Source organism: Triticum urartu, chromosome 6A (genome assembly GCF_056163025.1).
Source record: "Triticum urartu cultivar PI428250 chromosome 6A, HENAU_Tu73, whole genome shotgun sequence".
Classification (NCBI taxonomy): domain Eukaryota; kingdom Viridiplantae; phylum Streptophyta; class Magnoliopsida; order Poales; family Poaceae; genus Triticum; species Triticum urartu.
In genome coordinates, this window is record NC_141878.1 from 357,020,120 (window position 1) to 357,047,892 (window position 27,773).

At 51.5% G+C, this 27,773-nt stretch overlaps 1 protein-coding gene and 1 long non-coding RNA gene across 7 annotated transcripts; one reads left to right on the forward strand and one right to left on the reverse strand.

The window, feature by feature from the left end:
• Positions 1 to 602: 602 nt before the first annotated feature.
• Positions 603 to 2,486, reverse strand: LOC125513151 (uncharacterized). The gene is made up of 2 exons (XR_007285706.2): positions 1,352 to 2,486; positions 603 to 1,245 (listed from the first exon to the last, which is right to left on the reverse strand). It is a non-coding gene; the product is annotated as an uncharacterized LOC125513151 (long non-coding RNA).
• On the forward strand, positions 871 to 27,707 carry LOC125513150 (uncharacterized). Of its 6 annotated transcripts, none has more exons than XR_007285705.2 (4): positions 871 to 1,038; positions 1,119 to 1,207; positions 27,051 to 27,229; positions 27,316 to 27,707. XR_007285705.2 is itself a non-coding variant. In XM_087527980.1 (3 exons), exon 1 carries the CDS (start codon positions 11,178 to 11,180, stop codon positions 12,759 to 12,761), a length of 1,584 nt encoding a protein of 527 aa, XP_087384106.1. In that variant the 5' UTR covers positions 7,520 to 11,177; the 3' UTR covers positions 12,762 to 20,632; positions 27,051 to 27,229; positions 27,316 to 27,707. The 6 variants fall into 5 exon arrangements, 3 of the variants coding, with proteins under 3 accessions (XP_087384106.1, XP_087384108.1, XP_087384107.1); XR_015608206.1 differs by having other exon boundaries at positions 871 to 1,035; XM_087527980.1 differs by lacking the exons at positions 871 to 1,038; positions 1,119 to 1,207 and adding an exon at positions 7,520 to 20,632.
• Positions 27,708 to 27,773: the final 66 nt, after the last annotated feature.

A 27,773-nucleotide genomic window follows, 5' to 3' on the forward strand; every position in this document is an offset into this window, starting at 1 on the left:
AATACATAACAAGAAACTGTACAACATGATGTTAGACTAATGTTTTGTTAGAACATCACATTTTTCCCCTAGGACATATTGTACAATGTTTGAACATGACATTTTTCCTTTTTTAACTCTATGATTTTTGTTGTTGTTGAACTTCAAGGGTTTTTATATTTGAACTTGCAAGGGTTGTCATATCAACTAAGAGATCATTAACCTCCCCTGATTTCTTTCATGAACTTTTAGTTTTTGACGAATGCCCCCGAGTTTCTTTTTCTATAGATTTTTCAGTGACAGTAATACATGAACTTCAACAACTTTTTTTGTCAAGTAGCAAAAGATGTAGAACAAATATGGAAGAGTGTAATTTTTATTCCACGACTTTCCCGTGATTTCAATCATTCCAGGATCGCGTTTTGCGTGAACTTTTTAGATACCGATCTACTTGAAATAACACTTGTGAGAACAAGTCCACTTAAATCAGAATCCAATGAATAATAATTATTTTAATTTATCTTGTTATCATCATTTAGTACTACTCTGCATATGGTTCCATATATTTTGGTCTCACGGACATTAGCACAAGCACCTGATGTTCTAGTACAAGAAATGACCAATTGAAAATCAATGATTTTTTCTAGTAGATAGCAACACTACAAAAGACCGTGGACGAATGTTCATTAGCATCAATTGTAAAAATGGGATGCCAAAAACACACACGGACGTTCGGTTGCACTATTTGCAGCTGTCCAAGTACAGGCACAACGGCAGCTGTCAAGCAGACCAAGTGCAGTAGCAGCTCCCTTCCCATATCCAGTCGCCAGCTCCATGCCTCCATCTTATCCGTCCCTCACAACACTGATTGCAGCAGGGAGAGGAAACAAGTGCTGGTGTAGCTTGGCAGGATAGAGAGATGGCGACCCACACAGTGAGCACACATATCAAACTGAAAGAGGTCGCCTAGAACGTACTTCACAGTGAGCATGCACACCCACACATCCATGTCCAGCTTGGCTTGGCCGGCAAGAGCGACAGAGGAGAGGAGCCGCTGTAGTGAGCCAAATCAAGCCGCACCAATTCTGGCCATCTTGGCGATATCTGCATTCTTGCTGACCCTGTCACCCTTCTCGCAGGAGCCCAGGTGACCTCGTCGACTCCCTTAGAAGCCGGAGACTCGCTGTAGTGGTGCTGTGACTTGTGCTCATACGAAGTTTCCTTCCAGGCATGTATCGGTGGAACTGCTAAATTTTTTCTGTTGAACTGATACAGACAAATTGCCTCAAATATTTATGGAAATATACTGAAGAATGCTGCAGTTTTTTCCTGCAAGAAGTGTCGTTGTCCTCACTCTGATGGAGTAACTCACCGCGGCAGCACCACTTCCTACGTGCTAGCATCCGCTGGATTTGTGGCCTATGAATGTCCTTTACACAGTAGGTAGCCGAGAGCGACCACGCCAGCGCCGAAGGAGAGAATCTCATCGTTGTCTTTTGCTTTTGAGTAGTACGTCGCGGCTGGATCCCTGGTGGGGGCCTGTGCCACGACGGCGCGCAGGGGCATCACGCCGACGAGGGTCAGGCTGGTGGCTCGCACCGGGGAAGGAGACTGGTGGACCGCGTCACCGGAGGTGGAGGCGGGGTGGATCAGGGAAGAAGGGGTCGGGGAGGAGGAGCGCCGGCGACGGGCATCCGGGTCGAGCGCCGTGGAAACAGGGGGAGGGGTGGCCACCGCGCCTCGTTGGCCGGAGATCACGGACGGGTCAGCTTCCGACGCGTCCTCGGGCCCAGCAAGCGACAAACGCGGCGGCGGGATCCTGTACGGCGGCTAGATCCGCGTGGCGGCAGTAGGAAGCAGGACTCGGGTGGGGGAGAGGTAGGTAGCTGGTGAGGCGGAGTGGAGCAGCGGTGGCGCGTGGGGAGGTGCGAGGGTCACGGCGGCGCCGGCGTGCGGGGTGGATTGAGGTAGATGGCGATGCGGAGGCGGGAATGGCGGCGGCAGGGATCAGGGAGAGAGCGAGGAGGGAGAGGTGGGGAACGTGGGGTTCGGGGTGGGATTTCTTTTTTTTTTCTTCTTTCTGTAAGTTCGGAACACCCGCTGCTCCTAGACCTCGTGATCTAAATAGTTATTCTAATTCCAGGATTAGAATAGTGTCAATATATATATAGGACACCACTTTGGGACACCTAGATGCCCGGGCATCTTGCTTATCCATCGTTAGATCGTGTTTAGCGACAGATTTAGAAACCAATGTAAATGATTTAATTACTACTTAATTTGGCAGGCTTTAATTCTTTAACTATTTCATGCATGTATGTCACATCATAGAAAAGGAAGGTGATTAAAATACCATAGTAAAAAAATCAACATTTATTACCTCCTTATATACCACTTATTGATTCGTAGAATAAATCACTACGTATGTAAAATACACATGTATGTTACGTAACTTTCGCAGTAGGTATACACATACCCACCATCTAATTGGGTATACACATACACATACCCGTACATGTACCTTTTTTCAAGGCGCGCGCATATATACATAATTTTGTTAGTTGGTATATGCATACCCGCGTATGTACATAATTTCGTTAGGGTATATGCATACCCGCATATGTACATAATTTCTTTGGTAGGTATACGCATACCCGCGTATGTATATAATTTCTTTTTTTTGCAGGGGTATGTATATAATTTCGTTCGAAGATATATGTATACCCACGTATGTACATAATTTCGTTAGTAGGTATATACATATTCGCTATCTATATAATTTCTTTAATACCTAAAACCTAGAATAAATAATTGGATATATACGTACCCGTGTATGTACATAATTTCATTAGTAGGTATATATACCATGGGTATATTTATATTATTTGGAGTCGGCGCACAATTTGTTGATATAGATAATAAAAATATTTTTTCATGAATATCTTAGAATGGTATCAACTATTATGTATACATTTAATTATCTGTGCGTAGAAAAAATCCACAAGCCGACGAGTCACATTGTGCGTACATAGTATATCCGTTTCCTTTTTATTCTGCCATTCTCTCTCCACCAATTAATGTGTGTTTTAATTCTATTCAAATCAATAAATACAAATGGGTGGACATGCGAGCTATTAAATGCTAGGTGTCTGGGCACCTAGGTGCCCCAAACAATTTACCTATATATATATATATATACACACACACACACATCAATTAGGCTTCAAGTGTGTACTTGTTGGTGGAAGTGTTATCCAATTAGTCATGTAGCCTACAAAGTCTGTAACTTCTTACTCCATTTCTAAATTTGTACTAGTCCTCTATACTGTATATTGCGCTACTCGTACTACTACCTCCCTCCTAGTTTATTGGTCCCTGTCGGATTTTAGACTCCGCAGACCCTGGATAGATTCAAACCCTGGGGTGCGTGCGAAGAACTCAACCTCCCCAGTCTGCCTACTCTCCAATCTCCCGGCCTAGCTCGATGAATAGGAAGGAAATGAGACACAGCAGATTACCCAGGTTTGGGCACCTTGCGGTGTAAAACCCTACTCCTGCTTTGTGGTGGATTGGCCTCGAGGGGCTGGTGATGAACTAGTACAGTGGGAGAACAACCTCAGGAGGAATTGTGTTCTTGTGCTCAACTGAGCTGGTGGGGGTGAGGATGGAATGGATCCTATCCCTCTCTACGGTGGTGGTGCTGCCCTATTTATAGTGGCTTTGATCCTCTTCCCAAATGAAGGCGGGAAGGGATCCCACAACGGCAAAATTTGAAGGGAGACAACTAGTACATATTATCCTAACAAAAGTAGTCTTCGCCTGCAATGCTTCTGGTTGTGACACCAGGGTGGGCTCGTCAATGACCTCCGTCCTGCCGTCCTGGCGGTCCTAGTCTTGTTGCACGGGAATGGAAACCTTTGGCTGATTCCTCGGGACTCCTCGCCAGCGCTTGCCTCCTTAGCACCAAAGAGGAAACTGTTGTACTGTCGGCCGCTGGTGCCTGACTGGCCTTGGTCGTCAAGGCTCACGTAACCTGGACCTCACGAGGTGAAGCTTGCATAGGAATCTTTGCTCCTCAGGAGCCTACCTAAGGTGGCCGCTCATTCTAGAGGTCTTGGTGTTGTCCGCCTCGCGAGGCTTAGCCCATCGCGCAGTTCTTGAGTTGTCAATGCTGATGGTGGGCCGTACCAAGCCGTCAATGGAGCCACGCCATGGGCCGCAGGCAGGCAAGTCTGGTACCCCCGTTCCCAGAACGCCGACAGTAGCCCCTGGGCCCAAGGCACGCTCGAACTTGGCTTCGAGGCGAAGCCAAAGGGCAAGTGTGGAGCACCGCGGGCCCTAACTGCCTGCGGCCTCGGTCGACGTGTGGCGCTTGACGGGACGTGGGCGTCTTCACTTCCCCATGCTGCCTCAGCAGCCGTCCCGGGCTGACAAAAGGCTGGTGCCTGCCGCTGAGCCTTCATTGCCTTCCCTTTGTCTTGCTCCGGATACCCTTCTTCCTCTGGTCAGAGAGCCTCCATATCTGCCGAATCTTTTCCAGAAGCTAACCACTGATGGCCACCAAAAAGGCGACCTGCTGTTCCTTCCATAGGCCAAGCTCCCTTGTTAGAGCTGGGCCTTAGTGCATCGTCCATCACTAAGGAGAAGCACCTTGCTGCCGCGCTCCCGCTGATGGCGGGCATCTCCAATGATGGAGGGAAGACGGTTGAGGGAGTCCTGGACTAAGGGGTCCTCGGGTCTCCAACCTATTGGACATGTGCCGGATTATTGGGCCATGAAGATACAAGATGGAAGTCTTTTTTCCGTGTCCGGATGGGAGTCTTCTTTGCGTGGACAGCAAGCCATACGGCCGGAGATACTATTTCCTTTCTACGTAATCAACTTTGTATAAACCTAGTCCCCTCCAGTGTCCATACAGTACTGGAATCAGCTTATTTGCCGTCCTCCATGGCGGACGGCAAAGGCATGGATCACGGAGGGCAAACGTCTTTGTCGTCCGCCAACAGACAGCAAACTGTCCGTCTGAACACGTGCCAGCAATGGCCTTCTTTGCCGTCTGCTTCCTGGAAACGGACGGCAAAGGATTTTGCCTTCCGCCATCCGAGGCCAACAGACGGCAATGACAACGGACGGTAGTGCAGTGGCGTGAGTGCCGTTAGGGGATTAACGACGCTCTTTGCCGTCAGCTAGTAGACGGCAAAGAGTCAAAGCTCGTTGCCACCCGCTGACAGACGGCAAAGTGCTCAGCTAGGCAGTACTGGAGAGCTGCCACGTGGCTAGTTATGCCGTCTACTAGCGGACGGCAAAGTGATTTGAATCTTTGCCGTCTGCCAGCAGAAGTGACCAAATAGGCAGCCAGTGTTTCCCAGGTTTTACAGGTAGCTGCCACGTGTTCTCTTTGTCGTCCGCTAGCAGACGGCAAAGAGGCTACATACCCCCTGTTTTTATTTTTATCCATTTAATTTCACAAGCTAGTTAAGGGCTCAAGCTAGCATGAAGAATGATATTGCTATGTAAATAGGTCATTTTGGAGCTAACTAGCTAAGATTAGTTTAGGTCATTATTGATCTATCGAAGGTAGTTATGCCATTTTTAACTGACTAAAGCATATTAAGTCATTTTATAGAGCTATCTAAGGTTATTATGTCATTTTATAGCTAAATATGTCATAAATGAACTATCTAGCATGAAGAATGAATTGCATGAAACATGTAGAAAACCACATACCTAGTTATCGCCGTACTCAAACAGGTTGGAGCTCCCTTGATGGTATGGCACACCTTCCATTTGGTCGCGCTTATCCTTGGCCCTTTGGTGTTCGACTTTCCATTGGGCAGAGCACCACGCATCCACCAACGCCTCCCAACAGTCCATCTTATCCACACACCATCTCGGGGGCACCTAAGTGAGTCAAGAGAAATTTCAGCGCTACGCCTACGAATCAAATCAAGAAAACTAAGTTCAAGGCCTTAAAAATAGGTAATTACCTGCACGTACTTCTCCTTACTCAGAAACTTGCCGCGACACTTCTGATTGCCCCTCTTAATACCCTTCGAGGCGTAGTAGTCTCGAACGGCCTGCACCCGAGCCTCGTGCCTTAAGTTTTGAAGTAGGCGCTTGCACTCGTTTTCGACAACCATACACGCGGCCTCCTGCTCTCCCTCTCAAACCCTGTAGAAGGTCTGCAATCAAACAAGACAACACTGATTAGTACAATCACTAGGTAGTGTTGATTTTTAATTTCGTAAAGGAGAAATTACCCAAAACCGACGGAACACAATGTCGGCCACCGTCTCGCGCAAGACATCGTCGACCCTCTCCTCCGGCGGGGCCGGGGCAACCGAGTACAGCTCCCAGGTCAGTGCTAGTTGTGGAACCTGACCCTCACCGGGTAACGTGACCCACCCAGGGAAGTGCTGCCGGCAAAGCACACCAAGGACCTGGTTGGGCCTATGGGATCCATGGGGGCGTACCCAGCCCCTACAGTATGACAAGGCCAACGCATTAGATATTAATTTGAAGGAACATGAAGGCAAAGGGTTAAAAAAGAGTAAATGCACTTACTTCTCCCGCTGCCACGTCCACCTCTAGCAGGCTTCTTCATCCTCCCCCGACCTCTCCCAGCCGAAGAAGAAGCGCCTGCCGCAGTTGTCTGCATACTGTCTAGCAGCGCTCTCCAGAGGGGCTGGGGTGGAATAATGGAACCACCCCTCCCAGTAGCGCTCGCAGGAGGATCGGGGCGCTCTGGACCCTTGCCCACCATCCTGTCAACACCTGCAATGACAAAAAGTAAACGAAATTAGTACAACATAAAAAATTTGGATACCTGACATGAACATAATAATATGTATATAATTTAAGTGTATCATAATCATGACCATAATAAAAATACACCCGATCAACACAAATATATATGGGGTCGGGGTGTGGTGTCAGGGTGTCGGGGTCGGGGTGTTAGGGTCGGGGTCGGGTGTGGTGTCAGGGTGTCGGGGGTCGGCGGTGAGGGAGGGTGTGGTGTCAGGGTGTCGGTGGTCGGGGTGTCAGGTGTCTTCTTCTTCCTCTTCTTCTTTTCTTCTTTCTTCTTCTCCCTCCTCCTGTTCCTCCCTCCTCCTTCTACTTCTTCTTGTAAACTAAACTAAAACTAATCTAAAATAAACTAAACTAAAATAAACTAAAACTATAACTAATCTAAGATAAACTAAACTAAAATGGCGACGGGGCGGGGACGGCCGCGGCGCGGCTGCCCGGCGTGGAAGAGGCGGCGGGGCCGCGATGGAGGTCGGGGAGGGGTGCGGGGCGGCGGGGCGGGGCGGCCGGCTACGCCGGACGGGGTCGGCGGCGACGGCACAGGCCAGTGTGGGTGGGGGATGGCGGCGAAGGGGAGGGGGAGGGGGGGCGATGTGGAAGGGGCGGAGGGGGTGCAGTGGAGGTCAGGGGGCGAAGGGGAGGGGTGCGGGGCAGACGGGGTCGCCGACAGCGCGGGTGTGGGTGGGGACGAATGAGAGAGTGGAGAGAAGAGAGGGGGCGGGGCGGCCGTTAACGTACCTGCCTATTTGCCATCTGCTTGCGGACGGCAAAGAGGTGGGGTCGATGGAATTGAGTTGGTTAAACAATAATATGACCCACCCACCACTTTGTTGTCTGCTAGCGGACGACAAAGATTCTTTGCCGTCAGCCAGCGGACGGCAAAGAACGGGCTAATGGCAATGACTTCGTTTGCCATAATCCACATCTTTATCGTTCGTTTTCTTGTGGCTGACGGCAAAGACCTTCTTTGCCGTCAGCAAGCGAACGATAAAGAATGGGTAGACGGCAAAGAAGTTGATTCTAGTAGTCCCTAGGGACAATCATATTCAGATAGGCTAGACTTCTAGGGTTTTAGCCATTATGATCTCGTGGTAGATCAACTCTTGTAACCCCCATACTCATCAATATTAATGTAGCAGGACATAGGGTTTTACCTCCAAGAGAGGGCCCGAACCTGGGTAAACATTGCGTTCCCTGTCTCCTCTTACCATCAACCTCAGATGCATAGTTCGGGACCCCCTACCCGAGATCCGCCAGTTTTGACACCGACATTGGTGCGTTCATTGAGAGTTCCACTGTGACATCGAAGTCAGGGTTGATGGCTCACCATGTGATCAAGGACAACATCACCGCCGATTGAGCCCTGGCCTCAGGCCAAACCCTCTAGTTGGGTGGTTTTATCATGACCGCCCGTTCGGCCGGTGAGCCAACGATGACTTCTCAGGTCATCGAAAATCCCCTCTGGATTGACTCCGAATACTCCAGACAGATGGATCTGACGGAATTATCGTCCTTGAACGAACTCCTAGATCGCATCGCCGCCCTAGGGGTTGCCACAGACTACGGTCGGATTGGGCTCAAACCCGTTCAAAGAGAAATCAAATCTCCATCGATCACCCACCAGATAGCGGTAGTGGAGGAGCAAAACAACAATTCTCCCTCTGTACTGAGGACAAACTATGTTTGGATCCCCGAGCTCGTAGAACCGGACACCCATCCACGGAACGACATGCTTTGTCCTCCGAGCTTGGAATCAGACGGTAGACCTGAAAAATCATTCGATCTCCTGGAATCCGAACTATTAATCTAGGAAATTTCTCAAACTCCAGATCCCAAATTGGGTCAGGGTTCGGATTTGAATCCACCCACCCACCTAGATATACGCGATCTCACCTACCTACGGCAGCAGTCTCAGGAAACAGTCCATCACTTTTGGGCCAGATTCCTCCTTGTCAAGAACAAGATTAAAGATTGCCGCAACAAAGACACGATCTCAATATTCCACAGTAATTTTACGGATGAAGGAATCCTCAATGCTATCAACTGCCGTCACGTATTACACTTTGCCAATTTGACAGCCATAGTACAGAAGTACTACGCAATGCAAAACGCCTTGAAAACTCAGGCAGCTCGTTGGGAGCCGCCAGATCCCACTCAACCTTTCGTCCAGACAAAAAGGATGCACCCTCGAGAGGCGCCCAACATAGCAGTAAGGAAATCCAAACCCATTACGGGGCGTGGAACCGTTCTGGAAGGATGGCTCAATAGGCCGTGCAAAATACACACAACACCGGATACCATACCTACCCAGAGCCTTAGAGCATGTTGGATACTCCCGCAAGTGGCCAAGAGTGGCGAGGATATCCTCACCAAACATACCTCGGAACAACTCCCCCAGGAACACAACGACCGCAGAGTATTGACAGTCTTCGAGACTTTCGCTTCAAACAATCGGCGCAAGAGGGCACTCCGCGACCTCGGCAAAGTCTGTCAAATCGCAACAATAAATCCTTGGAACTACACGGCCATAATTTTTAATGCCAGTGACGAACCAAAAGCCCGGTCAGTCCGAGCACCAACGGCCTTGGTCCTCAATCCAATTGTGGACGATTTTCGACTTACCAAAGTGCTCATGGACGGCGACAGCGGGTTAAACCTCATCTACGAGGATACACTCAGTAAAATGGACATAGACAGGAGCCGTATTGAGCAAAGTAGCACGACCTTCCGAGGAATTATTCTCAGCCGGGAGGTACGATGCGCGGGAAAAATCACACTTGATGTGGTATTTGGCATGCCGGATAACTACCGGTCCGAAGAAATAACCTTCCAAGTGGCCCCTTTCAAAATTGGACACCATGCCCTGTTAGGGCGAGACACATTCACACGCTTTCAAGCCATACCTCATTACGGGTACATAAAGCTCAAAATGCCCGGGCCCAACGGTATCATCACTCTCGCAAGTGATCCAAATATGGCCCTCCGCCCCGAAAACAAAACAACCTCCCTGGCCCTCGAGGCACTCTCTGAGGCCCTTGTGGCCGAAGAGTTAAACGCTCTGCGCTCAACGGTGGATAGGGACGACATAATCCTCGACAGGTGCTCTAAATCCACCTCCTTCAAACCAGCAGATGAAATAGTCAAATTTCGAGTCTACCCGATGGACCCAAAGAAAACAGCCTCCATCGGTGCACAGCTGGACTCAACGGTGGACGCCGCACTACGAGCGTTCCTACATGAGAATTGGGACATATTCGCCTGGCACCCTTCTGATATGCCAGGAATCCCACGCAGGTTGGCTGAGCACAGCCTCAATATATTGAAGGGATACAAGCTAGTTAAGGAAACACTGTGGCGCTTTTCCAAACCCAACCGATAAGCCATGGGGGGGGGAGCTTGCCAAGCTAATCAAGGCCGGATTCATCAGAGAAATAAAACATCCGGACTGGCTAGCAAACCTGGTGATGGTGCCAAAGAAGGATAAATCCTGACGCTTGTGCGTCGATTTCAAAGACCTCAACAATGCTTGCCCTAAGGATCCATTCCTGCTCCCCCGCATCGATCAAATTATTGATGCCACTGCAGGACACGACTCATCGTGTTTCCTTGATGCATATTCCGGATACCATCAAATTAAAATGAAGGAATCCAACCAAGCTACAACGGCATTTATTACCCCATACGGGCCTTTCTGCTTCGACACTATGCCCTTTGGGCTCAGAAACGTCGGTGCCACCTACCAACGCATGATTCAAACATGCCTGGAGAAACAAATCGGTAAAACAGTTGAAGCATATGTGGACGACGTCGTCATGAAGACCAAGTGCGTCGAATCATTAATAGATGACTTACGCCTCACATTCGACAATCTCCAGTCATATGACATTAAGCTCAATCCGGAAAAATGTGTACTCAGCATCCCCTCAGGAAAAGTACTGGGCTACATTGTTCCCAGTAGAGGAATCGAGGCAAATCCAGCCAAAATCCGAGCTTTATCACAATTGGCTACACCAACAGACCTTAAACATGTCCAAAAGCTAGCTGGATGCATGGCAGCTTTAAGCCGCTTTATCTCCAGACTAGGAGAAAAAGCATTGCCACTTTATCGGCTCCTTCAACACACCGATCAGTTCGAGTGGACAGATGCAGCAACGACCGGATTGGAAGAAATAAAGTTTCTTTTAGCAAGCAACCCAATCCTAGCCGCGCCAAGCGCCAGCGAACTAATTCTATTATACATATCTGCAACACACCAGGTGGTGAGCGCAGTACTCGTCGTCGAACAAGAAGAGGACGGACACAAATTCCCGCTCCAGAAGCCGACATAATACATATCCACCATCCTAACTCCATGCAAATCCCGGTACCCTCATTATCAAAAGATAGCATACATGGTCTTCATGGCATCCCGAAAGCTATCACACTATTTCCAAGAGTGCTCAATCACAGTGGCTTCCGAAGTTCCACTAAACAACATAATAAACAATCGCAACGCAACGGGCCGGATTGCCAAGTGGGCCATTGAGCTCCTTCCATTCGATATAACATATAAGCCACGCCGGGCCATCAAATCCCAAGTACTGGCAGACTTCATTGCCGAATGGACAGAAGCCGAACTCCCTAAAGAGTACGACACATATTCCAACTGGGTCATGCATTTCGATGGTTCCAAAATGCTGGCGGGCTTAGGGGCAGGCTTTGTCCTAACATCCCCCACTGGAGATACAGTGCAGTGTGTACTCCAAATATTATACACAGACTCCAACAATGCGGCCGAATACGAGGCTTTATTGCATGGTATTCAGATGGCTGTCTCCATGGGCATACAACGCCTGGAAGTGCGCAGGGACTTGAACCTCGCGATATCTCAAATAAATGGAGATTTTGATGCCAAGGATCTGAAGATGGCGGCTTACTATAACGCTGTTCTCAAAATGCCGGCTCGGTTCGAGGGGCTCGAGTTTCACCATGTGGCTCGAGAGAGTAATCAAGCGGTGGACGTCCTTGCTTGCATTGGCGCCAAGCGTGACCCCGTCCCACCTAACATCTTCTTGGAAAGGCTTTCCAAGCCATCCGTGGTGTGGCAAGGCGAGAGCGGCAATGTCAGTCCAGAACCAACCATAACCCCAGATGCCGAACATACTGACATCATTGGAGGCTCAGCCACCGAAACAACACCATCGGCCCATCTTGTAATTGTAGTCATTGCCCCATGGACCGAACCATTCTTGGCCTACTTTAATAGGCGAGAGCTCCCCGAGGATCAAAATGAGGTCCGCGGCATTGTTTGGCGTTCGAAAGCCTATAAGGTCCATGAAGGAGAATTCTACAAGAAAAGTGATACTAGAGTGCTTCAAAGATGTATCTCCGAGGAGGAGGGGCGGCAGTTTTTGGCTGAAATTCATGCCGGTCTCGGTGGTCACCATGCAGTAGCTCGGGCCCTTGTAAGCAAGGCCTTCCATATAGGTTTCTACTGGCCGACGGCCCGAGCAGATGCACATGACCTCGTCCAACGTTGCGTCGGATGCCAGCTTTTCACCAACCAAAGCCATATGCCACCCACTGCTCTACAAACAATCCCCATCACTTGGTCTTTCGCGGTCTGGGGGCTTGACATGGTTGGCCCCCTTAAGGAGACAACCATAAGAAAAAAATATCTGCTAGTTATGGTAGATAAGTTCACTAAGTGGATACATGCCAAACCAGTTAAAACGGCCGAAGCTGGACCGGTGATAGACTTTATATCCGGTGTTGTGCACAGTTACGATGTTCCACACAGCATCATCACTGACAACGGCTCTAACTTTACAGCCGATGAGGTGAAAATCTGGTGTGCTAATCTCAGCATTAAGCTCGATGACGCCTCCATATATCATCCGCAAACAAATGGTCAAGTAGAACGAGCCAATGGTCTTATTATGAGCGGCATCAAACCCAGACTAGTGCGGTCTTTAAAAGAATCAGACAAGCACTAGGTTGAGGAGCTCGACTCCGTACTCTGGGGGATGCGGACCACGCCCAATCGCACTACCAGATATACACCTTTCTTTATGGTGTACGGCGCAGAGACTGTGTTACCCTGCGACATTATTCATGACTGACCTCGAGTGTGCATGTACGAAGAGAGAGAGAGAGAGAGAGGCCGATCTCGATCGGCAGGACAACTTAGATGCCATCAGAGAGAGAGAAAGGACGATCTTCGAAGCCCCGATCGGTGCAGGGCGTCGGGGCGCCTGGAGTTGGTCTCGTGGTGGCTCCAGGTGGAATCTTCCATCAGAGCGGCCTGGGTCCAGGCCGAGGCTGCCGCCGAGGAGGGAAGGAAGGTGGCCGGCGTGGCCGCAGCCGCTCACGACGTGGCGTTGAAAGATGCAGTGGCCGCCGAGAAGCGCCGCCATGCGGTCGAGGCCGAGCTGCAAACCCTCCGCGACGAGTAGGTCACCCGCACCCGCCAACTTGAGGAGCAGGAGGAGAAGCTGAACGCCCAGGAGGCTACGCTCACCGACCGCGACGCAGAGCTAGAGTAGGCGGCCTCGGAACAGGTGGCAGAGCGCGGCTGCCTAGAGAAGCTGAAGGAGGAGGTGGAGGCAGCTCATGCATCCCACACCATGCTCGTCTCCAGGGATGAAGCTCGGCTAGAGACCCGGGAGAAGGTCCTCGCCACTGCCGAGGAGGCAGCCACCGCGGGGTGTGCCGCCTTCGACTCCCTCGAGCTGAGGTACCGCAAGGCACTACAGGATCTCTACGGGAGCGGGTTTGAGAATCCGCTGGCGACTCCGGAGGAAGGCCCCGCCGGGCTGCTCCCCAAGCTCGTCGTGGCGCTTGAGGGCATCGTCGTCAGAGTGGGCCCCATGGTGGAGGGGGAGGCCCGCGCACTTTCAACCTCGGCCGCGACGCGCATCTTTAGCCACCACCATCTTCGGGACCCCAGCTTCGACCTTGGCACCTTGCTTGAACCCGTGGATCCTAAGCTCCATCACACCGCTGCCAACGCCATGAAGGATCAGGTGGATGCCTTGCTGCGGAAGTTCCTCTCCATCGACCCTGCGATCACGGCTACTAGCAAGGATGGTGGCGACGTCGTTGATGGTGCCCCCCCCAGCCGGGCGATGGCGATGCCCAAGGCTGAGGAAGAAGCTCGAGGGCGGCGCTTCCCCTGCTTTAGTCCTACATCATGTATCATGCCTTGTGGAGGCATATGAACTTATGCTTGGAACTTTTAAAACACACTATGTTTTGTAATAATTTTCTAGGGTTCCGCAGTTTCCTTTCTTGTTTGCTTTAGCGTTCTTCATCGGCAGGGCCCGGCCCTGCACATACCTCAGTTGCCGTTGGGGCGTCCGGATCACCAGGTCGAGACCAAGGGCTGAGGAGCTACGTGACCAGTTAAGCTCCTAAGTCGCGATGCTCAGGAGTCCCCCTTGACGTGCGAACAACCCTAGGAGGGAGATGCAGGTATAGGTCTTAGCGTTCTGCATCGATAGGGCCCAGCCCCACGCATACCTTAGCCGCCGTTGGGGCTTCCGGATCACCAGGACGAGACCAAGGGGTGAGGGGCTACATGACCAGTTCGGCTCTTGAGTCGCGATGCTCAGGAGTCCCCCTTGACGTGCGAACAAACCTCCATACCTTTCCTTGCCGAGCCCTTGCTCGGGAGAAGTGCGCGAAGACCAGGTCCGAGGGACCTGGCGACGTGGCGTACGCTAGGCGTGACCTAAGCGTAGCCCCCATGCCAAGCCCCTCGCACGACCCTCTCGAGGGGAAAGCGGTGCGTTGAGGCCGAACATCAAGCCTGGTGGCTCGCCTGAGGTTACTGCAGCCTTGAGGCTACCCTCTGTTGTTTATCACCAGCGCGGAGCATGGCGATTCCGCTCTTACACGGGCATAGCCGCTCCTCGACCGTGTCGACTGCTAGCACGGAGCATGGTGCTTCCACTGGTACGTGGGTGGGAGCTGCCTCTGAGGGAAGACCTCAGGGCGTGTACAGCCCCGCCCTGACACGTGGCTTGCACGGCAGGGCTAGAGGAGGCGTGTATGGGCACTCGTGAGCCAGTGCGGGACTCACGAGGCCCTACCTCAAGGCGGGTTGCGCCTGAATTTGATTCGGAACACTTGAGATGGTCTTGCGAGATGGTTAGGCTATCTGCGTCGAGTGAATCTCCTGAGGTTATCGCATGAGAAGGACAAACACCAACGACCCCAGGAGGTGACGTGAACGGGGCCGGCCCACCAGACAGAGCTCGACCGTTGGGTTTGTCAACGCTGTAGGGACGGACCCGAGCATAGACGTCATGCCCAGTCTTCTCATGAGAAAGTTCTAAAGAAAGACAACCGGCATGCGGCTCCCATGGTGGCGAGCCACCGGGTCGCGCACCCTTACTCTTCCGCCCCCGATTAGATCATGCTAGAACAAGGCACCAAGGATCATGGGAGGTGACGTACACGGGAGCTGGCCGATGAACCAGAGCTCAGCCACTTGGGTTTAGCAATGTTGTAGGGACGGACCCAAGCACAGACGCCATGCCAGTCCTTAATCATAAGGCGGTTGAGGGTGGGTTTGAAAGGGTGTATGATGTTCATGGAGATGAAGCACCGGACAGACATGTGATAATCATAAAGCAACTCATGAGAGAAGGGTAGAGCCAGCGTTGATAGGTGCAAAGAACGATACATGCCACAGGGACGGACCCACACGGCTTGGGGATAGTGCATTCCGAGGGGCGCCCCAGCAAAACGAACCAAAAAAGTGTTACCTGGCACCATTGCTAAAGAGGTGTTGGGGTAGTTGAAATGCGTGCTGTAGAAGTTGCTCCTCATGAGCCTCCTAGGCCCTGAACCTCACGAGGCTCTGAAGGCTTGGGGGGCTCGCGAGGATCTGCCACCACCTCCGACAGGATCGCCTGGTGCCTGGCCTCCTGGGCCGCCAGGACGCCCCTCATGTGGCGGTGGTGCACGATAGCCGTGTTCAGCAAACCGAAAGGCATGCGAACATAACTGTGAGGGGGGCCCTCGCACCAGCCAACGTGGGCCGGCCAGAAGAGCTCCTGAGACGCGACCCTATGAAGCCCAGGGATGTTGACGTAGGCGCGCAGCTCACTGTCCTCACGGGGGCCGGGAGCTGTGCCGGCTGGCAGGCGGCGGTCGCCTCACATATCTCTTGCCTCCTGAAGCTCCTTGATCGCCTTGGTGATGAACTCCTGAGTGCCTAGCGCCTCGCGCCCTGCGCACTCTTCACGGAAGCGCGCGCTGAAGCATGCCTCCACATGGTGCTTGAGCACCTCCCTCGTAACGTTGTCCATGTTAGAGGCCCTCCAGAGGAGAGCCCTCGAGCCCATCCTGAGGGCACCGCCGGGCATGCCTTCCTATGCAAGAGGGGAAGGCGCCCGTTAGTGGGCGCAGGGCTTGAGGCAGCGCCGCCAGACATCCCACCCTCCTGAGGTCCTTGGCGGAGCAGCTGCTTCTTCTTCTTGGGGACATCCTTAGGAGGGTAGACAACTTCCTCGTCATCTGGGTCCTCGATCGCCGCTGCCTGGTAGGCGCGCTCGAGAGGGAATACCGCGTCCGTCTCCTCGCAGGCTTCCTTGCATCTTGAGGACATTGTAGCCATGGTGAGTCACATCCATGAACTTGGCCAGGGCCGGGTACCCTAGGATGGTGTTTTACTGGAGGTGAATGTGGGTGACGTCAAAGTCGATGAGCTTAGTGCGGTCGTTGTTGCTCTTGCCAAAGGTGACAGGGAGGTGGATCTGCCCTGTCAGGGTGGTGGAGCCGTAAGTCACTCCTGAGAAAGGCTTGGTCGGCTGCAGCTAGTCATAGGGCACCTGGAGCCGGTCGAACGTCTCGACGGAGAAAACATTGAGCCCCGCACCATCATCGATGAGTGTATTGGTGATGACGACGTTGCTGATGGTAGGTGAGCAGAGCATCGGGAGGGCACCGGCGCTTGCCGCACACTTGAGTTGGTCGGAAGAGCTGAAGGTGATGGTGTACTTGGACCACCTGAGTGGACGCGCGACCTTGAGCTTGGGGAGGGCCGCATTCACCTCATGTGCGAACTGCTTGAAGATGTGATGGGAGGCTAGGGCTGAGCACCGCCTAGGATGCAGGGGATGACGCGAGGCTCTTGGAAGCCCTCAGCCCCCTCGTCCTGGTGGTGGTTGTCATTCCTTCTTGGTGTTGGCAGCAACGGAGGAAGGCCAGCACTGCCCTGAGGGTAGTCCTCACGATGCTGATCTCTTCAGGCACCCTCATGAGGTTGGCCCTTCTAGCAGTCCTCATGAGGCTGATCAAGCCATTCCTGGCAGGGGTCACAGTCGTCCTAGCGACCTCATCCTCGGCCACCTCCACGGCCGTATCCTCGGTCGTTGCGCTCGGGGCGATGGCCGAGGCGTCCATCGCGGATGACCCTGAGCTCCTAGCAGTCGTTAATGTTATGGCTGTGCACGTTGTGGAAGATGCACAATGGGCGGCTGCCCTTCGAGGACTCCGAGTGGTTGCATCCGTGCTTCATCTCTGGTTCGGCCGCGAACACGGCCGGTCCCTTGCGCTTCACGTCCTTGGCCTTGGTCTTCTTGTCTTCTAGGTCAACCTCCGGAAGCTTGAGGAGGGAGAGGCGTCCCTCCTCAGCTCTCGCACACTTGTTTGCCGTGTTGAACATCTCCAGAGTCGTGCATAGGTCCTCATGTATGGCGAGCTCCTCCTTCATCTTGACCTCACGGATGCCATCAGTGAACGCCGAGATGATGGCCTCATCCGACACCTTGGGGATCTTGAGGTGAACACTGTTGAAGTGCTGGATGTACTTCTGCAAGGTCTCTCCTCACTGCTTCTTGATGCGCCATAGGTCACCCGCAACCGGCCAGTGCTCGCGAGTGCCCTGAAAGTTGGCAACGATACGCTCTCGCATCTTGTCCCAGGAGGATATCGAACCCACAGATAGGTTCAGGAGCCACGAGCGCGCGCCGTCTTTAAGGGCCATGGGAAACCAGTTCGCCATAACCTTCTCGTCACCGTTGGCCGCCTTGTTGCTCAAATCGTAGAGCTGCAGGAACTCAACGAGGTCGGGGGTGCCATCGTAGCATGGAGGCAGGTCGGGTTTGAACTTCCCTGGCCAGACGACGCCGCGCAGCTCCGGAGTGAACGCACGACATCCTGCTGTGGTCACGGGGGCCCGCCGTAGAGGTGGGGCCTAATCTTGGCGCTCACGCGCCACCACCACAGGCGGCGCGTGGTCTTGATGTGGCAGTGCTGGGAGCGCACACACATCTTCTTGCGGCCGCGGCACCACCAAGCAGCTTGCCTCGTCGTGCATGGGCGCCAAGTGATGCAGATCGTGCCGAGGAGCCTCCCGCCTTGGCTCGATGATGGCGTCCTACCTAGTTGGTGGAGGAGGTGCTCCGTGGGCTACGTCACCCACGGTAGGTGGAGGGTGAGACAGTGAGAGAGATGGTGCAGGAGACTCTTTGGCGGTGCTGACGATCTTGGTGAAGCGGTCCAGCCAGTCCTCGTAGAGGACGTCGACCGGGCGGTAGCGCAGAAGCTCGCGTGCCATGAGCAACGCAGCCTGCGCGTTCACCGGGTCACAACGAGCATGGGAAGCCGAAGCTGCAGGAGTCAGCGATGGAGTGGCGGTGCGCCCGTCTCGCCGCACAGAGGGATTAAGCGACGAAGCCTTCTGCTCATGGCCCGTGGGACTGGCGGCGGCATTCGCCACTGGTGACGGGGGACGTCGAGGGCAGCCGTCGCCCGCCGGTGCCATCTGACCGACATGGGCGGCGAGGACGACCCGGGGGTCAGGACGATCTCGACAAGCGTTAGCCATGGGAGCGGTGGAGTGGTGGCGAATCAACCGGCGGAAGAGAGGCTCCGACACACCCCTACCTGGCGCGCCAAATGTCGGATTTCAGGCTTCGCAGACCCTGGATAGATTCGAACTCCGGGGTGCATGCAAAGAACACAACCTCCCCAGTCTGCCTACTCTCCAATCTCCCGGCCTAGCTCGATTAACAGGAAGTAAATGAGACATAATAGTTTACCCAGGTTCGGGCCACCTTGTGGTGTAAAACCCTACTCCTGCTTTGTGGTGGATTGGCCTCGAGGGGCTAGTGATGAACTAGTATAGTGGGAGAACAACCTTAGGAGGAGGTGTGTTCTTGTGCACGACTGAGCTGGTGGTTGTGAGGATGGAATAGATCCGATCCCTCTCTACGGTGGTGGTGCTGCCCTATTTATAGTGGCTTTGGTCCTTCTCAAAAATGAAGGCGGGAAGGAATCCCATAATAGCCAAATTTGAAGGGAGACATCTAGTACATCTTATCTTGACAAAAATAGCCTTGGACTGCAAAGCTTCTGGTCGTGACGCCGTGGTTGTAACATCCCAAGATTCTAAATTTTGGAATGTTATATTAAATAAATAATTGTGATTGTTTGTTTGATTGTTGTGTGACTGATTGTGTGAAATTCAGTGGAATTTGAAACTTTTGAAATTTGAATGAGAGGGAATAAAAGGACTTTACCAAAACTTTCATCTTTGCATTTTTATCTCCATGAATTCAAATTCATTTCATCACAAAACACTAGAGTGAAGAAAAATGACCTCTTCCATTTAAAGAAATGAAAAGGGATTTGAAAATGATTTGAATTCCATTTGAAAATATTTCAGATTCAGAGACTTTATGCAACTCAATGATTTTATGAGAGAAGATAAAATGACTGCTTCAAAGTATGTGAAATATGAGTTGGAAGTTTAATAAGAAAACAAAATGGAAGTCATTTGGAAGTATTTAAAAACCCACTTTCAATTTGGAGTTATTTTGAGTTTTATTCAAATTATTTTTCTCCAAAACGAAAATATATGGAAAATAGGGTAAAATGATTCCCTACAGTAGAAAAGTGGAGAAAAATGAGTTTGAAATCATTTTGATATTTTAAAATATTTTTATTTGATTTTTTAAATCAACCAGTAGCACTGTTTGCCTTATTTGAATTTTTATATTTTTTGGTTGATTCTGAGAATATGTTCATGTTTTAGTATTTATTTTTCTAAACATTTCGATGTATTGTATGACTATAAAGTTTTATTTATTAAGGTTTTTGTTTTTGTTCTCTTAAAAAAAGGGAAAACATTTTTTTCTTTAGCCGCAACCTCCTAGGCTAGCAGGCCGGCCCATGGCCACCTTCCCCACGGCCTCGCTCCTGCAACCGCTTCGCCCCGGTCGCCCGCTAACTTCTCTCTCTCACCGACGCTGACTCGATCACGGGTCCCACCTACCCGCCCGAAACCCGGTGCCCACCTTCTTCTTCTCCAAGCCGTGGGGAAGAGCCCACCACGCCCGATGCCGCCGTATCCCGGATCCCTCGGGATCGACCGAATCCCGTGCCTGACCCCTCCTCCACGGCACACCCCCTATATATACCTCCTCCCTCGACCCGTTCTGCCCTTGTTGCCCTCCTGGATACCTCCTGCATCGCCGCCATTTGCTCGCCGGAGCTCACCTCGGCCACCGCCGCCTACCCAAGCACCTCACACCTCCCCATCACCTCCAAAGCTCACCCACGACCTTTCCTTGACCTTCTAAGCCACGTAGACCATCTCCCGGAGCTCGAGGAGCACTGGAGCCCTTGCTCCGCAACACCACCGGTGCCTACCGCTGGAGCCGAAGCCCGCCAAGCTCGCCTCGATCGCCTCGGACCTCCCCGGAGATGAACTCCACTACCATCGAGACTGCAGCGATGCGCCGCGTCCGTCCATCTCCTTCCCCGTCACCGAGGACCACCGGAGGCCTCGCCCACGTCATCCCCGAGCCGCCACTTCCGATGATGACCTCACCGGAGCTCTTCCACTGCCGCGGTAAGCCTCCGACTGTCCAGTTTAATTCCAGCACCTTAGATTAGATCTAAATCGAACAGTTAGGTTTATTTTATTAGAATGATTTTAGTTTACGGTTTGGTTTAGATCTAACCGGCCGACCGGTTTGGTTTATTTAACCGCATGTACGTGTTTTAGTTAGGAGTCGGCCGAGTGCAGTTTAGCGTTGGATTGCCCACCTCACTGGCCCGATAGCAGTAGGCCACGTAGCTAGTGCCGTTTTTTCTGTTTTTTTTCATTTCTATTTTAAAAACAGAAATAGTTTTAATCTTAAATTGCTTGTATATTTTAACCTAGTTAATGTTTTTGAGTGATTACAATTGCATTGTGTCACAAATTTTATGAAGTTTCTGTTAGTGACTTGAAATTTTGAATTTAAGTAGTTTGAAGTTGGATTTGATGAAATTTGTTCGAGTCACTGTTTTGGATCTAGTTTGAATTCTAGAATAGATTTTTGATTGATTCTTTTTGCTGCTATTCTGTTATTGTTTTGCCTATCCAGTAGCATTTAGTTAGTTATTTTTAGTTTACTTTACATTAGTTTTTTAGATAAAATAGTGTTGTTTTGTTTAAATAGTTGTTTTAGTCGTATAATAAGTGTTTTTAATTATTTTTAGTTAATTATTTTTGTAATTTTTTACATGTTGTCATATGTTTCTTATAGACTATAGTAGATAAAATTTTGTAGTTATTTATTAGTGTTTAGCTACTGTTTTAGTATTTGTTTGCTTAGTTCACAGTGATAGTTTATAAAAATAGTTTTTATACAAGTTCTTTTTGGTAGTAAATGTTTTAGTAAATTATTTTCTGTTTTTTCATAAGAAATATATTTTCTATGTTTTAGAAAATTTATTAGAGTAATTTTGTTTTAATAAGAAATTATTGACCATTATTGTGTGATTTGGTTTCTCCCTTGTTTTGTCTTCCACCCATCGCGCCAGGTCTCCCCGGATGGCCTCAAGTACGGGAGCGACGACGGCATCAAAATCAAAGTTGGGGTCGGTGTTTTGGAGATGTCTGAAGACACAGGAGAACGCACGCCCAAGCAGGCCGCGACTCCTCTCTTCAACAAGTTGCCGAGCTCTCTCGGAACGATTCTCCAGGCGAATCACCACATCGGTAAAGAAGCGAAGGTGGCTGGCGCAGTTGTTCGCATGGGGATAAGGAGCATTCTCATCACAGATGTGGCCCAGGGTAGTATTGGCCCTGTTCCTAAGGTCCTGGAGCATGGGGGCGTGCACACGCTCCAGCGTCCGCCGCTGAAGCACCTGCTCCCTATTCTGCTGTATGATGGACTCGGCGTCAGCGACCCGCTGCTGAAGAGGGAGCAGCTCGGCGCGGGCGAAGGCCAGTTCGGCCTGCACGGAGAGCAGGGTGGCTGCGGCGGCCTCCTCGCGCCGCTCCACCTCGATCAACCTGGACTTGAGGGCAGCAGTCCTACCAGCAGCCTCAGCTTCCACAAACTTCAGCTTCAGGTCGTACATGCCCTCGAGATCCGCACGAGCCTTGGCCACCCGGCGATCGACCTCCTCCTGAGCCTTGGCCTCGCGCGCTCCAACGGCGTCCTCTGCTTGGGCAACTTGACGCTCCCTCGTCTCGAGATGTTCGAGCTCAAGGCTACGCTCCACGGCTTCCAGCGCCAACGCCTCCTCGCGCTTCCGGATCTCTTCCTCTTCGGTGGGTGTCCCCCTCAACGACGCAAGGGCGGCTCTGCGTGCCTCCAGTTGCTGATCCAAGGATGCTTGGAGCTCCCAAGCGCGCTTCTTCGCGGCCTCGCAATGGCGGTCAGCTTCTTGAGCCTCTTCCAGAGCTCGGGAGCAGGCCTTACGGGAGGCTGCAAGGGAAACCTCGGCCTTCACATTGTCAAGCTCGTGTTGGTGGCGCCCGAGGTTTATAGCCACCTTCAGCTTACGCCGCTCCTCCACCAGCCAAAGACCCTCAGCCAAAAGATGCGCGTCCACATCCACGAGCTCCTCACCAAGCTGGTTCATCGCGCCCATCGCCTCCTGAAAGAGCTCGTGGCGGACGATGCTCCTTTCATGCGCCGACTTGAGCATGTTGCTGACTCCGTCCTCCACCGCGGGGACCGCAGATGGGGCCCGAAGTGGCTCACCCCCTTTCAGTAGGAGGCTAAGGGCTGGCGCCCACCTAATTGCAGGCCAGGTCTCGGGAGGAGCCCGAATGAGTGGAGGCCCGCTGCTTGAAGAGGAGCCCAAGACCGAAGCTACCCATCTGCCGTCCACGACCAGGGGAGGAACCCTTGGCACGCTTGTTGTGTTCCAAGCAAGGCCGCGAAGGAAGGAAGACGAGGGCGCGAGCTCAAGACGCCTTGTTGACGGGCTGGCTTCCCTGGTTGACTCCACACAGTGAGCAACGCGCGGGCTTGCAGCGCTCAAGTCTGGCGGGAGAAACGAGGCGAGAGGAGGCTGCTTCTCTGGAGATTTCATGGCCTTTGTGGAAGGGATCCAGAAGAGACGTTGTCAGGAAGGGAAGCAGCACGCGGAGAATCACCAAGATATGGTACTTACTCGTCAACGACGATGTACTTCCTCCGTTTTAACAGCCTTAAAGGTGCCGCTGCCGCGGCTTGGGGACCCCTTCCTCTCGTGAATCTCTTCGAAGTCGACGCAAAGCCGACCGAAGCACTGGACATGGCGGCCGACACGAGGCGCAACTGGAGAAGTGCTCGAAGGGGCAGCCTCACGAGCACCAAGCTGACGGGAGCTATCGGGCTCTGCCTCGCTGCGACCTGCCGAGGCCTCAGGAGCCCCGGCCTCGGGAGATGAAGACTGCATCGCCCCCGTAACCGCCGCCCCAGGGCAAGAGTCACGAGTTCCCGAGGACGACGCCTCTAGAGCCCTGGGCGGCATCAGCACCTCGGCACCTGTGCCATCGGCCTCCAGCGGTGCTCGCCCCCCTGCATCCACACATGGGGCGAGCCCGACGTTAGCGGCGAGGAGGGGAACCAAGTTGACGGGGTTCTTACGGGGCCCCACCAGACCGACTGGATGCATCCCCCACTCATCAAAGGAGGGCATCTGCTCCATGAATGTCGCCTTGTTCAAGCAGTGGTACAGAAGGCAACTCTTCCTTGGCATGTCGTCTGGCAACAGGACACCCGTCAGGACCTCGAGCACCATTTGCCGCGCCTCAAGAGGGAGCCCGAACTCCTGAAGTCTCATGTGGTACTTGCTGTTGAACAAGGCCCACATCGGTCGAGAGTGGCGCTGAAGTGGAGCAATTCGGTGTCGGACGAACTTCTTCACCACCATAGGCGCAGTCACATCAAGGTCCTTGAGCATCTTCAGCCTGAGCCAGACGGGGGCAAGGCGTGAATCGGCGAGCCTTTGGTGGAACCAACCGGAGCTAGGAATGGCAGGCGCTGACGGAGAAGAGAGCAGGGGGCTGAGCACTCCAACATCAACAAATACCCACCGTGTCCAAAACTCGCTCGTGGATGGTGGGAGCTTGAAGTCAATCCCCGCGCCGGCCATCACCGCCACGGCCTGAAAGCTCAGGCATCCTGAGCTCTGCCGGGGATCAATCAGGTGCAAGGAGAAAGAAGTGGTGGAGAAGGGCCACGGAAGGAGCAATGCCAACCATGGCCTCGCAAACGAAGGCGAAGACGGCAAGAAGGGTCACGGATTGGGGATCAAGGTGCAGCATGTGGATCTGATAATGGGCAAGCACTGCGTAGAAGAAGGCGGAGAAAGGAGGAACTAGGCCAACTCAAAGGGCGTCGATGAAGAATGGGACCTCGGTGGCTGTCCGGTCGATACGGGCACGAGACGCAGGCCATGCCACCATACTTCCCTACTCATTGAAGCTGGAGGCGAGCATGGGATGCACCTTGTCCATGGCTTCTTGGTTGAGCACCAGCGACCTACCAACGGCAGGCTCAGAGGCCAGGCGTAGCCCTGCAGAGGACTGGGGACTCTTCCCTTTCTTCGACAGGTCCGATGCCATGGCAATGGGAGGATTGAGCTCAGATCGGATCGGGGGAGAGGCTGAGCTTTGAGGAAGCGGAAGAATTGGGGAGTGCGCGACAACAACGGGAGGGAAACCGTGTAGACCGCGGTGGCCGCCTAGCCAGGCGGGTATCAAGGCAGCGTGGGGAAGCGGAGACGCCCATGTCCAATCAGTCGCCACGCATCGACCAGGGCCGCAGGCTATTAGGGCCCGTGGCACTCCGCACTTTCCCTTTGGCTTCGCCTCGAAGCCAAGCCCGAGCGCGCCTTGGGCCCGGGGGCTACTGTCGGCGTTCTGGGAACGTGGGTCCCTAGACTTGCCTGCCTGCGGCCCATGGTGTGGCTCTGCGAGCGGGCCCGTACGGCCGATCTTCACCAACAAGCATTCAAGACCCTCGCGAGGGGCCAATCCTCGCGAGGCGGACGACACAAGACCTCCTCAGGAGCGGCCTCACCAGGCTGGCTCGCGAGGGACGGAGAGATCAAGGCAAGGCAAACCTTGCGAGGTTCCTATGACGTGAGCCATGACGATCGAGACCTGGCGGGCGCCAGGTGGGTGCTAGCGCGCACAGTGTCCTTGTTTCCTCTTTGGTGCTAAGGACGCAAGCGCAGACGAATAGTACCGAGGCATCATGCAAAGGTTTCCATGTCGATGCAATGAGACCTAGACCAACAGGACAGCAAGACGGAGGTCACCATGGAGCCCAAGGCAGCGTCACCACCAGAGCCTTTGGCAGGCGAAGACTGCTTTTGTCAGGATAACTTATACCAGCTATCCCCTTTCAAATTTGTCATTGTTGGCTCCCTTCCCGCTCAATATTTGGGGAGAGGACCAGGGCCTCTATAAATAGGATTAGCCACCACAGTAGGAGGAGAGAGAAACTCAGCCATCTCATCCGGGACGGATCGTTCAGATCATCCTCCACCACACAAACTCACCAAGCACAAGAACATCTCGCCTCAAGAGTCTATTCTTCCCTTTGTACTGTTCATCCTCAACCCAAGAGGCAATCTACCACCACCATACTAGAGTAGAGTATTACACCACAACGGTGGCCCAAACCAGTATAAATATTGTGTCTCTTGTGTTGTGAGTTCGTCGATTTAGCCTTTGAGATCGCGAAGTGCTTGAGGGCGTGATCAGCGAGGGAGAGATCTTCGCGTGCATCCCAGTGTTCGAACCTTAAGGGTTTTGCCGGAACCCGAAATCTGACAACCTCGCCGTCGAGGCCACCATCGACGCCTCGCGCACCGACGCAGTAACACGGTTTGCTGCTTTAAACGACAATTCGTGGTGTTTTCTCGAGGCCACCCACGGTGCCTTCGACGAAGGCTACGAGGTGTTTTCTCAGCGTGCACGTGCTTGCCTCATCTCGAGAGCCAGCAGGTTGGTGCCCGAAGCGGCTCATGCAACTCACCACTACGACGAGGGAACCCATGATGTGAGGCCTCGCCCTCTTCCATGTCCAAGGAGCCAATCGTCATCGATATCTCCAACAATGATGAGTAGCTTGTCTTATTAGCTTACTATAAGGACCCATGTTGAGTTTGCTAGCTACTGCCTTTCCTTTACAAATTCTAGTGAATTGTGCTATCTGCTTTTACCATGCAATCTTCTGGTCTAGTGTATATGTTCTATATGTCGTGCAATGTGGTGTTCAGTTAACTGTTTGGTGCAATTCTGCAAATGTGATGTTCAATTCTTCAGGGTGCAATTTTCCAAGTTGTCAAGCATGCTTGGTTTGCTTAACTGTTTGATCTTCTATTAGGAGTATGTTATATTGTGCAATGTGGAGCTCAGTTAACATTTGGTTCATTTGTTGTGGTGTTTAGTTAACTGTTTGGTTCAATTCTGCAATGCGATGTTCAATTGTTGTGGATGCATTCTGTTATTGTATACCATGTGAGAAATAAATTGAATTTGGCTGTACTAAATACATGAGAAAAAAAATTACAATTGCTATATTTCCAAGTTGTTAAGCATGCTTGGTTTGTTTAACTCTCTGATATTCTGTTAGGAGTATGTTATATTGTGCAATGTGGTGCTCAGTTAACATTTGGTTCATTTGTTGATGTGTTTAGTTAACTGCTTAGTTCAATTCTGCAATGCGATGTTCAATTCTTCTGGGTGCATTCTGTTATTGTATACCATGTCAGAAATAAATCGAATTTGGTTGTAATAAATACATGAGAAACAAATACAATTGCTATATTTCCAAGTTGTTAAGCATACTTGGTTTGGTTAACTGTGTGATCTTCTATTAGGAGTATGTTATATTGTGCAATGTGGTGCTCAATTAATGTTTGGTTTATTTGTTGTGGTGTTTAGTTAACTGCACGTGCATGGTCCGTTGTCTAATAGCATATTATTGTGCAATTGTAGGAACCATTCTAATATTTAGGTTTTTACCAATTTGGTCTTGCACATGTAGGTCCTGCTGCCAGAGGTTTTGACCCACTATTCGATCCTTTTTCCATATGGGGAAATGAGTTGTCCATGAATATCAATCAAGTCAAGAAACACAGAAAGATTGTTAGGATAAAGAAATTAGCGGCAAAAAAGAAAATCTTTGTCTGCACAATGAAGAAGACATCAGTTCACTACAAGATGGTACTAACTATTATACCTTGCCTTTTTTTACTCCTTTGCCCCATTTCCAATATAGTGAACATATTTATGCACATCCTTGTTTTCAGGCCTTTACTAAGCAGTTCACTGATGATTACCTCTCAAACCACCTCTATGGTCAGGAGGCGAAGAAGGTTTTCATAGAACACCCATAGTTCAATATTGAAGTGTTCCTGAAGAGGACGAAGGATGGACGGTCAATCATCCACAGGCACTTGCCTAAAGTTGCAAAGACCTTCAACATGAATGAAGGCTCAATATTCGCCTTCTGCTTCAGTAGTTTTCCAGATGAGATGCATCTGTCTATGTACCATATATGATTCTAATTTCAAATGTTCTAGATGTTGCATGTGAAACTTGGTGCTGGTATAGTTGTGTAATGGGGTAGCTGAGTGCTGAAGCTATATCATGTTGTACTCGGATGTATTTCAATTATGAAATCCTCTCTTCCTTAATATGGAAAAATGAAATATATTATGTGCTTAATATGAATGTCAATTAGATTAATAAATGGATTATTAATAAT